This window comes from Maniola jurtina, chromosome 2 (genome assembly GCF_905333055.1).
Source record: "Maniola jurtina chromosome 2, ilManJurt1.1, whole genome shotgun sequence".
Taxonomy (NCBI): domain Eukaryota; kingdom Metazoa; phylum Arthropoda; class Insecta; order Lepidoptera; family Nymphalidae; genus Maniola; species Maniola jurtina.
Window position 1 is genome coordinate 3,098,714 of NC_060030.1, and position 13,358 is coordinate 3,112,071.

The 13,358-nt window shown below is 34.2% G+C and overlaps 1 protein-coding gene across 1 annotated transcript in view; it reads left to right on the forward strand.

The window, feature by feature from the left end:
* The window catches only part of LOC123870933 (protein eiger-like), a 48,794-nt gene that overhangs the window by 24,012 nt on the left and 11,424 nt on the right, over positions 1-13,358 (forward strand). Inside the window, exons 2-3 of the mRNA XM_045914435.1 lie at positions 11,259-11,462; positions 12,706-12,829. Coding sequence (XP_045770391.1) covers positions 11,259-11,462; positions 12,706-12,829 — 328 coding nt within the window. The remainder of the gene's footprint in view (positions 1-11,258; positions 11,463-12,705; positions 12,830-13,358) is intronic.

A 13,358-nucleotide genomic window follows, 5' to 3' on the forward strand; every position in this document is an offset into this window, starting at 1 on the left:
TTTTAAGCATTTATAGAGGGCACGCCACTGGATAAACTCTAAGATGGAAGCGGTCTAATATCGTACCGGAACGCTATTTATCTGCGACAATTTAGAAATTTAGAATATTTCCAAATTGCCCCTGCCAAGAATCCAACTCGGGATGTATGATCAGAGAGCTCATCACTATATTATCTAATACATGAAAGTAGATATGTCTTAATCTATAGCAGAGAATTTCTCATTATTGTAACTTAGATATTATATCCCTACGCCCACATCAACCCGTTATTAAATATCGTGGTCCTATTCACTACATACAAGTACAGCAGTAGGTATTGTACTAACCTACCTACTTTTCAAAGTAAAACAATAGTTTTAACATTTAATAACACATCATGATTTCCTTCTTTCTACAAAGTACGAAAATATTCATTTTGAGTTCATGTTGAGTAGGTTCAATTGATCCCAAACCATTTTCAAGAAATCCATAAGAAACCTACTATGAAATACATCTATACTAATAATATATATTATTATAATTAAATATAAAGAGGTAAAGTTTGTATATAGGAAGCAATCTCTGGGACTGAACCGATTTGGAAATTTTATTCGCCAAGTAGAAAGCTACATTACTCCTGAATGACATAGGATATATTTTACTTAAAGAAAAAAACTAGATCCCTACAAAAAATTTAATAAGCTACCCGTGCGAAGCCGGGCGGGTCGTTAGTCACACTAATATTATAAAGGCGAAAGTTTGTATGTGTGTGTGTGTGTGTGTGTGTGTGTGTGTGTATGTTTGTTACTCCTTCACGCAAAAACTACTGGACGGATTTGGCTGAAATTCGGAATGGAGATAGATAATATCCTGGATTAGCACATAGGCTACTTTTTATCCCGGAAAACCAAAGATTTCCCACGGGATTTCGAAAACCTAAATCCACGCGGACGAAGTCGCGGGCGTCAGCTAGTTAAAAATAAATTATTTCAGGTTGCTAAGAATCGGATGTCGGAATCTTATGTAGAGACGTAGTATTTTGAAATAATAAATTCAAAAGGCAGATAAAAAATAAACAATTTCGTAAATGACAGCTCACTGGCGAACTTCCACTTTTTCCCTGGAATATTTTTCAGTAATATGTACGTAACTACCCCGCATCATTTTGGCGCTGGCCCAGTTTGGTAAATAAGTATCGGTAAAAATAAAGGGTGATAAAAGACAAAATGTATGATCAGAGGTATAAATGGCGTATAAGAGGTACTTAAACTACCGCTGCACAATTTTTAAATATTAGGTGAAATAAAAAATCTGAAAATATCCAATTTAAGTATTTTTAAATAATAGAAAGATCGTTTGACGAACATTCAACTTGTATAGTAGGTATGTAATTTAAAAAAAAACGAACATCCGAAGGTAGTGGACGTGGTCAGAAAATTCTTTCTTCATTTGTGACGTGGTGTTGTAATACAATAATTTATATTTCCATGTCAACTCAGTCGGCTTTTAGTTTGAAAAACTTTTTCTTGTATAAGCATCTCCCACGATGAAATAAAATAAAGTTTCCTTCTAAATACATGTAATATAGGTAAATAAACTTTATACTAGGTAGTAGGTAGTAGAAATGAAATAAACCGAGTTGGTCGTCTCTCACGCCATTTCGCGTGAAAGCCTCGTGGGCGGGATGTGTGAAGCGCAAAGCGTTTTCTATTCGATTGAGGAATGAGGACTGCTTTGTTCCCATTCCTACTCCAGTGTCAGGGTGCCAACTCAATAAAAATAAAAATAGGATATTTCTTAAGCTATAAATAGATTTCTATCAACTTGTATTTGGGATTGTGAAGCCAGTCCTGCCTCGCGTCGTTTCCATGAAAGAAAAGCAACCACAGGTAACCTGCATTATTTTTCGAGATAAATATGTGGATGTTAATAATCAACAGCGGAGTGGGATGTGTATCAAAACTACATGTCATAGTATGAATTAATATGAATGAATCATACCCCTCTGGTTCTGTCTACTTTTAAGAGATTTTTGCACAGTTGTGGGGCAAATATAGGCCTATTTGTTTATAGTAGATGGGAAGTTAATTAGTTTTATCAATCCGAAAAATAGATTGCACTTCCCGCAGTCTAAAGCGTGGAAATATAGGAAGAAAACCCATATTTGACTTGAAGCGACAGCCCTATTAGTCGTTATGGCTTATAATAATATATGACATGAAGTATGAACTTTGTGGGCGTGCGTCCTATTCTCAGATAGAAACGGCAGGGTCTCTGTACTTTCAAAACAAATTATTTCCTTGAGACGCTTGAGAGATCAGATTTTTTTTTTAATTTGTCCAACCTTTAATGTATGTTACTTCTGGAATATCAAATAAAATGTGTGGGCAGATATTTCCTGATTTCCGGGTGGAGAAAATAGTCTCCTATGTATGTAACATAAAAGAAAAGTCCTATTTTAAGTCATGATTTATACAGAAATTCGCGATAAGTACGTATGCAATAATTTGTCACTACTTCACTACTTATATCTTGTTTGTTCTTGGTTTGTTGTGGGTTCTTCAATCACGTCGCAACAGAGCATAGGTGGTTTTTGCCTGGGTATTATAGACTACTATATAATACTAATAATACTAGGTATTAAAGACCTGGAGAATAACGTAGGCTATTTTTTATCCCACAAAACCAATGAATTCCCACGGGATTTTTAAACATAACTAAGTAAAGCTTATCAATGGCCTTAAATGAAACGTCAAGACTGGACATAGGCTACTTTAAGGCTACTTTTATTCTAGAAAATCAAAAAGTACCAGTAGGTTATTTAGAAAACTTAAATCCACGCCAACGACATCACGGGCATCATCGATAGTAAAACATATAAGTATGGTCTATCGTTTCTAGTTTGTAGAAAGGGTTAGTAAAGAATTATTACTTATGGATTCGAATATATTCGCCTTTTCTACAAACCAGCGACGATATTATCTTTCCTGAAAAGTTTCGTACAATAATCACATATTTTAAAGCACTTAACAAAACAAAATAATTTGCAATTCAGTCCCGATGTTCACATCGCGCGCAGAGCAATAGCTCTAATGGAACGGGTAAGTGGATCCCGGTTCATTTCCTCATTCCCTGCTGACCTACAGTGAGATGGAAAACAGAACGCATCAAACTAATTGACTGCAGGTGTCTGAAACTGGGGCTTGTTAAGCCCGAAACAGACCAAACGTAGTGAATTTTGTATTAATTTTATGTTATTATGTTTGTAAAATTATAGTGTCATTCAGTAAGTACATCTCCTTCGTGGATTTTTCATCGCCCGTGAAAAGTAAATAGTTACTATATTGCGACGGAAACAACATAAAATGTCAATCCCCCAGTTGATCGGTCTTTTTAATGAGCCTCAATAGCTCAACCGGTAAAGGAGTGGACTGAAAACCGAAAGGTCGACGGTTCAAACCCCGCCCGTTGCACTATTGTCGTACCTACTCCTAGCACAAGCCTGACGCTTAGTTGGAGAGGAAAGGGGAATATTAGTCATTTAACATGGCTAATATTCTTTTTAAAAAAAAAATAGGCATCAATAGGTATATCAGAGTGATAACTCTAACTTAACTTTATGTCGAGTTTCTGAAAAACCTCCGCGTTATAAGTAAACTCCGAAAATTTTCTTGAACACTTATAAAGTTTGAAAGTTTAAAAACCTGAAATTGTTTAAAAACATAAATTCACATAATTCCGGAAAGCGTGTTTATGTTTTTGGCGAATTAGGCCGTGTTTATTACATCGAAAACTGCGAAAAGTGTGTTTCCCTGGTGAACAGGTCACGCCGCGACGTGAGTTATGTATTCGATGTACGACTTGTAGTGTATTCAGATTAGCAAATATTTTGATATAAGTTCAATGAACCTGAAAAACAAAGGATCAACGCCCATTTTCGTGCGTTGATGCGTTGCCAGTGAAAATACACGCTCTGATTACAATGCATGAAGCAATGATAAACATAATCAAATAAAGTAGATTACGAGTAGGCACCTACGTTCACAGTTTTTGTATTCTCTTTGGGTTAGGTATGTTAGTCCGCCAGAAGGCATTTCACAGTTATTTATTTTAGATTTGCCTTTGCAGAAATGTAAAATAACATCGTAGCATGATCGTAAGTAGGTAGGTACCTATTTACGATACATCGTAGGTGTTTGGAAATGCATAATTTTACCTAAAAGAAGAATGTCGACAATTTCATTAGTAATAATAATAATATACCAAGTAACTATATTATCTAAATAGGTACTTATTAACCCCCGACCCAAAAAGAGGGGTGTTATAAGTTTGACGTGTGTATCTGTGTATCTGTGCATCTGTCTGTGGCATCGTAGCGCCTAAACGAATGAACCGATTTTAATTTAGTTTTTTTTGTTTGAAAGGTGGCTTGATCGAGAGTGTTCTTAGCTATCATCCAAGAAAATCGGTTCAACCGTTTGAAAGTTATCAGCTTTTTAGTTACTGTACTGTAACCTTCACTTGTCGGGGGTGTTATAAATTTTTAATTTACTCTTGTTATTTTGTTACTAATAAATGTAACATATATTATATTTACTGTAACATAATTATAATGTAACATATATTATATATATATATTGCATAACATATATATATATATATATATTATATATATTGCGGGCAGAGACTGGAAGGAGTTGGCAAAAAATAGGAAAAACTGGTCAGTTTTGGAGGAGGCCTACACCCAAGAGGGTTTCTCATCTTCACACTAACAGATATATATGTATATTAATAAACATGTAAACATAATTAAAAAAAGAAAAAAAAAATCAAGTAGAAAGAGATAGAATAATAGAGCGATAAATTACAGAATAAGAATAATAGTAAAAGAAATTAAATTGAAAATCATTTGAAATAAATTCAATAATAAATAATAATTATACTCTCTATTGTACTACTCTATTGTATGTTTAATGTAATTTGACATAGATGAATTGAATTGTTGTAATGTAATTTGACATAGATAAATTTTTGTTTATAAAAAGAATGTAAATTATTGTAAGATTAGTAATCAATTTTAATGTACATATTATAAACAGTAATTACTGAATAGGAATACTTAATAAGACTTAGTAAAATAAATTGAATTAAAATGTAATTTTAAACAATATCTATAATAACTTTAGGTATACTACTTTATATTATTTTAAAAATGTAATTTAGTTTTTGTAATTTTTTTGTTTATCTAAAAGCTGTAAGATTAGTTATAATTGTTTAATATGATGTTATTTATAACGACTAGTGTAAATTATATTGTAAAATAACCAAATGTGAAATGAAGAGAGAAAAATAAAAGGCTTATTATTATTATTATTATTATATTATACATATTATACTGGCTGATGCTGATAGTGGATTTAAGTTTTTCAAAATCCCGTGGGCTCTCTTTGATTTTCCAGGATAAAAAGTAGCCTATGTGTTAATCCAGGGTATAATCTATCTCCATTCCAAATTTCATCCAAATCCGCCCAGCTATTTTAGCGTTATTGAGTAACAAACATCCAAACATCCACACTTTCACATTTATAATATTAGTAAGATTAGGATTAGGATTTATAATACAGTCGGAGGGTACGCTCATAGAGCTATACAGGGTGCGCTATTACTAAAAAAAATCCAGAGTAAATGCTGTAAACGAAAATTCAATAAAACATATTTTACAACCACTCGTAAAAGACTGCATCTCAACGTCGCGTCGCGTCCTTAGTTTCTGATGATACCATAATGACGGGTATTTTCTAGGAACTGTAATGTAATACGCACACTAGATCCTTTTGCATAAGCAAGAGGCATAGGCCATAGACCTAAAGTTTCATTACATTGACATACATAATAAATAATATCGTGGTATGCCTTTAGTGAGCGCTAAGCTTAAACCGCTTGAAAACATATGATCAATCATTGAGATGAAATGAGAGCGTGATTCCTGAACGCGTTTATCAGGAATGCCACACTGAAACAAATTAATGGCTCTCGCTACAATAATAAATATGTGACGTGACAGGATACGCAGTAGTATGCGGATGGTTTTATGACGTCGTACGCTACTTTGTTATAATCCGTACCAACTGCGTTTGAAGATATTTTAATCTGTGACAGCTCTATCTTAAACATTTTCGAAGAAAATTCACTCTTCTACTATAACTGTAGACACACTGTATAACCGACACAAAAAGTTCAAGTGATCCTCCACTTTTCGATGGCATTTGAATTCAGCGACTCTCTTCTTCAGCTTCTTCAACTTAAACAGGACCATTGGACCACTCTTTGCCCTGTGGAATTACCTACAAAAGATATTATAATATTAGGTACGTCCGGAATATCAATAAAATAAAATTTCTTAAATTAAAATTTAGATTTGGTCCATAAATCGATGCTTTCATAACAAGCATGCAACCACATAAGTATAACAATGAAAACTCTTGAAATATTTTCGTTTTGTTCGTACAAGCCCGCTGCATCTACAAACTTGAGATTTTGCGTCTTGATATTTTTATTTATAACGTAGACCTATTTCCATCGCTTACCACTGAAATTATGTATATTCGTATTGGGTTGATATTAAAATAGATAATAGGTAGGCACGTGACATGCCACTAACAATTTGCGCATCTTCAGATGGTAAAATTAATCGGAATAGCCACCGAGGGGCTTTAATGGGTACTAGGTAGGTAAAAATTCTCCCCCCGGGAAGTCTTAAGATTTTCTCCCCGTCAAAAAAGAGGTAAATAAGTATGTATAGTGTATACCTAACCAAAATGCGTTGTCTATTTGTTAGCTACGTTTTCACGGTCACATTACTGAAACAATCTTGATTTTAACCCCCGACCCAAAAAGAGGGGTGTTATAAGTTTGACGTATGTATCTGTGTATCTGTCTGTGACATCGTAGCTCTTAAACTAATGAACCAATTTAAATTTAGTTTTTTTTTTGTTTGAAAGATGACTTGATCGAGAGTATTCTTAGCTATAATCCAAGAAAGTCGGTTCAGCCTTTGAAAGTTATCAGCTCTTTTCTAGTTACTGTAACCTTTACTTGTCGGGGGTGTTATAAATTTTTAATTTACGCTTGTTGGCTCATAAAACAGAGAACCTTGCTACATTTTGAACAACCTTAAACTGCCCGCACGAAGTAGCGAGTAAAATATAGACCTAAATAGGATAATATTATCTAAGTACACACTTTTGTACAACATGTTAGGTAGTTATTGGTAGGTATAAATTAATATGCTCGTAAACGAAATAAGTTGGTTTCATTCGCCACTTCTCCTTATTGGATTCTTGAGAGCGTCTCAGAAATCACATTGTTGGGAATTAGATCGCCGGATTTCCCAATGTAATGTAGATATATATTAGTGTACCTACTTGGACAAATTATTTCATGATAATATATCAATAGTTAAAAGTTAATAATAAGGTTCTATTCTTGTATTATATTATACCTATTCTTCTATTATAAAAGGATAAACTGACTGACTAACATATCGACACTCATACCGGGCGATGATGGGTCTAGAAACTTGAAAATTTTCATTTACCTAAATTTTGCATAAGATAACTTAAAATTTAAAAAACCCCCGACACAAAAACCTCTATAAGAAAACTAGAAAAGAGCTGATAACTTTCAAACGGCTGAACTGATTTCCTTCGATTATTATTATTATAGCTAAGAACACTCTCCATCAAGCCACCTTTTAAACAAAAACAAAAACTGAATTAAAATCGGTTCATTAGTTTAGGAGCTACGATGCCACAGACAGATACACAGATACACACGTCAAACTTATAACACCCTTCTTTTTAGGTCGGGGGTAAAAAATGAAGTAGAACCGATTTTTTTGATAACAATTGAAACTCACCTTTAAATGGTTGACAATAGCGTCTATAGTTTCCGTGTTATGGACGTTTGGTATAGATGCTTATAACTACCTAGGAACTTTTAGATCTAGGATTAATAACAAATCAAAGCGGATTACTGGTACTGGTTACACAATACCATTTTGCTCCCATATTAATGCTATTTTGTGTGAAATCAACCATTCCGAACAAAAATGGAATGTTTTCCCGACCCATTCAGATTGACTTTTCATTTGAACGAACATCAATAATTTGCTATACTTGCTATAAACCAGAGCATTGAGACGAGTCTTTATTGAATAAAGCTTTAAGCTTGTTCGAGCGTATAGGTACCTATTAGGTATGTGGAGCGTATCTGACATGGACCTATTTGTACTATCTCACTGCACATATTATACGAGTAGATATAAGTTATAATAATTATAATCTTCTTCATTTGAAAAATACGTACCTAACATAAAAAGTAAAGTCATCTGTTTGAAAAAATGCTGAACAGACTTTTCCAATCATAATCACCATCGCTTATTCAAAAGTAGTCAGTAATTGACCTTAAACAGTTTATCTTTTTAATATTTGACTTATTTGCCGGTTCTTCTTAGTAGGATCTGCGTTCTGATCCGATGGTAGAGTCCTGACACATGATATGTGATACAAGTTGTTCTATATGCAATAGGTACATTTCATTTCATAAAGAAGATATGCCCTATGTTTGCCAGGCAGATACCTAATTTTACATAAACTTTTCTCTTTTGTAACCTAAAGAGCCACTTCTTTAACTCAAAGCAATAATTCATTAACCCATTTTATGACTCAGCGGCAGTCAAAAACGAAATCAATGCGTTTAAATATCTTTAGAAGAAAATTTAGAAACGATAAAAACGAATGTTTTCAAAACTCATAACACGTTTAAAAGGCTATAAATAAACGAAACAGTGGCAACTATTTTAAAAGCGATCAATCATCAAATAATGCAGCTGCTGGTTGTTAATGTTTCTATTCAATCACAAAGCTAATAAAATACAAGAGCGTTTAAATCCCGCCTTCGTCTCGCCTCGCGTCTGCTTGATACCAAATTAAGAGATCACAGGTTTTTATTTTTACAACTGATGGTTTATAGTTTGATGTACCTACACACTACACATTCAGAAAAGTGTAGGTACCTATTCAATTATTCCATATTCAAATATTCCATACATAAGTGCATTCATATTCCATACTTACTCATAATATTTTAAGTGGGAAAGTGTGTCCACATACTTTAAGAATTTGTTTAAAACTCCAATGTAACAACCCTGCAAACAGCTGATCGCAAAAATGAATTCGTAAAAAACTTCTGTGAACCTGAAAGACCGTTTGAACTTTTGTCAACTCCGTTTGAACGTTAGCAGAGACAACGAAAGAATCCATGGCATTAATTACTTGGTATTACAATACAAATGCAATATAATATCTACGTCATTAATTGTCATGTTATACTGTGACTGATCAAACATTCTGTATGCTAGTGATCCATCCATTTAACCAATTTTGACGTTTGCATCAGATATAGCTTTCATCAGAAACAAATATAGATTAGGTGATTTTTACTAACCCTGAAATCAAAAATTTTCTTTTTAATTTTTTTCAATCCTGGAGTCGCGAGCATCGTCTAGTTTTCCATAAACTAAGTCGAAGAACTTCATTTTAATATACTTTTACGTAAGTAACTTTAAAACACTCAGGTACCCACAAATATTACTAAAGTTCCTAAGCTAAACTTGCTAAGCAAACCAGAGCTTCAACAGGGCTTTAGGGAAATTTGCGTGTTCACAAAAAGTACCTAATTTGGATGAAGGCTTATACGACTTCAGATATTATACGAGTATTAAAAATATACAGATGGAAATGGTATCTGTGTGCGCGGGCGATATGTAAATAGGCACCTATTATGTTATACGTGATGATAATTAAAGGACTAATTAATAAAATTAAAACATCCTACTTAGTACGAAACTAACAAAATATGGCCACATTTCTACTCACATAATGGGTAGGTACGGCAACGGGTAATCATAATATAGTGTTATCTTCGCGTTAACATGAATCGTGGTGTATACCGTAATCCATCAAAGGAAAGCGACACCAAAGTGAATTTAAGCCAGGATTCCGATCATCATGTAGAAACGCGACACTAAAACGTGTGATTTGATCACGTTAACACTCATTACAATAGCGGATTGGTAGACCGTACATTATTGGGCAAAAATATAAAAGTTACTCATACTATTTTTAATAACATTATTTATACTGTTTTTCGGGTTCTGAAGTGGACAGATTTTTAATCAAAGATAGACTTAGGTGTCACTTTTAATAAGCTTTTGTCTCAACCGTTAAGGTAGTTTTTACCTGATGCGAATCACACTAATATTATAAAGGCGAAAGTTTGTATGTGTGTGTGTGTGTGTGTGTGTGTGTGTGTATGTTTGTTACTCCTTCACGCAAAAACTACTAGACGGATTAGGCTGAAATTCGGAATGGAGATAGATAATATCCTGGATTAGCACATAGGCTACTTTTTATCCCGGAAAACCAAAGAGTTCCCACGGGATTTCGAAAAACCTAAATCCACGCAGACGAAGTCGCGGGCGTCAGCTAGTTTATAATAAAAATAGGGATCATAAGTAATATTATTAATATTTTGCGTAATTTACAAGGAATAATAAGATTAATTCGCTATAATCCGCCAATTTTTTTGATGTATTACAATGAATTAACTTTGTTGTTTCTTGTGAATTTTAATTTACCTAAAATACATTGTTGGACTTGGAGCTATGTGCTTTAAACATTTTTGATTGATTATTGAAACATATAGCGTAGCGTCTTATGTATCGGAAGTACACCTTAAAACTCGATCTAAGAAGCGTTATAGAGGAGATGTAAGAATACGCCTTGAAAGTACATTAAAGTGTGACACGAGATTGATTACATGTACAGCTGATGAACACCTGAAAGGGATGTTACAAAAACGAGATGTACCTATAATATGTACAATGTACATCATCATGATCAAGCCATCATCAACAAATATTTTTCTTATGTGGTTCCATTTGGTTTCCGTTCGACTGGGATCTTACCTGATAGTACGTAGAAATGAGTTTCCAGTATAGTATGGGTACCTACTAAAAAGTATCCTGTGCTGATCCTGCATCCAAATTCCAAGCTACATCACTGATCCAGCTGTAGTTGGAAATGAATGAACTAGCCTTAACAAGAGAAGCATTTCCCACAATCTATGCACTATTATGTTACGTACGACGTACCTATCTATTTATTTAGATATTCTTTTTGAAACACATGGTCTGAATTCTCTTTTTCTTTTCCAGATATACGCAGACGACGACCAAGACGTCAATTTGGTCGACGATGCCATAGCTCCTCAGAAGGAGAGCCAGGGCTCCGAGTCTTTGGACAAACTGCACGACCTCACGGTGCTGGAGGATGACAACCAGCTCGATGATGACGAGGACATGTACGATGGCGATGAGAGCGGCGACTGGTATCCTGATTATGATCACAGGCGGGAAAAGGTAGGGTAATTTGTGATGATAAATAATAATTGTCTGTAGTGTAAATATGTAGATAACACTAAAGGTGAGATCTATAGAGCGCGCTCTGCCTTTGCTTAGACTTAAGACAGAGTTAAAACGAGACAGAGCTATATCTCTCACATAAATCTGTCTCGTTTTAACTCAATCTTAATTATCAAATTATCCTTGCCCTACATATATAACTAGTACATGCTCTGAAATTGATATAATGATAACAAAACGCTTCAGCTCAGTGTAGAAAATCGATATTACCATGACGTACCATTAATACTTAACAAATTGTTAGGATATTTGCACAATAATTAAACCTGCATATTGGATTATTGGGTTGCAGATCGATTATCCAGTATACAGTTAGCAAAACTAATCACAGTGTCTTGAAGACCATTAGTATCCCTGACAAATCGGATAACGCGGTTGAGAATCGATTATCTCTGGCAAGACAGCTTCATATTATTGTTATTGATATTTCCAGCAGGTTACAAAGCTGAATTAAAATATTAGAATTACGCTTATTCTAATATTATATAAATCTACTTTATAATATAATATATGTGATTTCAAATGATTTAATTATAAAAGACATAAGACATGGGTAACTACTAACTAGGGCATCATTTAGTCGTAAAGCTTTTTATCACACATTCACAGTTCACACCAAAGTAACGTTTAATGTTGTTTTACGCTCCCATTAAGATAGCGTAGCGCGTTCGGAATTATCTCCATTTATTTATTTTGGTTCGCGCTTTCGAGTAATTTATTGCCAGCTTACATACGAGTAGGTACACTTGATAATAAGTTTACACAATACAGTTTTGAGTTTTCATACTGCTAACCTTGATGAGATATCTATATATCTATATACTTACTAATAAAAAAAATTGAAGTGTCTGTCTGTAATTTCGAAATAACTACCTCATATTAAGCTCATAAATGGTTCTTTGAACGGTACCTTAACTGAATCACACGTTTTTAAAATTTTTGTCTGTCTGTCTGTCTGTCTGTCTGTTCATCAGCTAGTACCTAATAATAATCCTTGATACGAAGTTAAAAATTCAGTACCACCGATTTAAATTTCGCAAAAGTTTCGTAATGTTTGGCCGCTTGTTAAATAGACAAACTTGGGCAAAGTTAAGGCCTATAATATTATTTTAACGCTCGAATAATATCAACTTTGGTGAGATATATTATACTAAGCCTACAGATGTGATTTCTCTTTCAGATCGGGACCACCAACATGGTGAGGCTGAAGCCTGATGACTTCATGGAGAACGTGATGGCACCGCTAGTCAACCTCAAGGAGATTAAACGACTACTTAATGAGAACCCAGAGATTCAGGACATCAGTAAGTATTTCACGTTTTGCTTCCTCAGGCTTCGTTCAGGAAGACGCGTTTCGATGTCTTACAAACAAATGCGTGTTTGGTAAATCGTGTAGCAATACAAAATGAGTTACCTAAGTAGGTAGCTGTACTTACCAAATAAGTAGTTAGTGCCATACTAGTGCCACAGTTTAAATATCATATCATATAATATCATATCATATCATTATATATCATAAAACTGTGCTAGTGCCATAGATTCGTTCGCTGTGTCTGCTACTTGACAAACTTTCAAACGGTTCTTCGAATTCACAGAGTTTTTTACGAGTTCATATCCGCGATCAGCTGTTTGCAGGGTTGTCACATTAGAGCTTTAAGCAAATTCTTTAAGTCCTACTATCTCATGGATATTACGCTACAAGGTGCATTTTTTTGGCACGTCGGTCCTAACTTTAGCCGGAATTTTACGGACATTATTGAACACCTTGTGTATATACTACGCACCTCTTCGGTATGAGTATAGAACAATCTAGAAATAAAGGTTTAATACAAA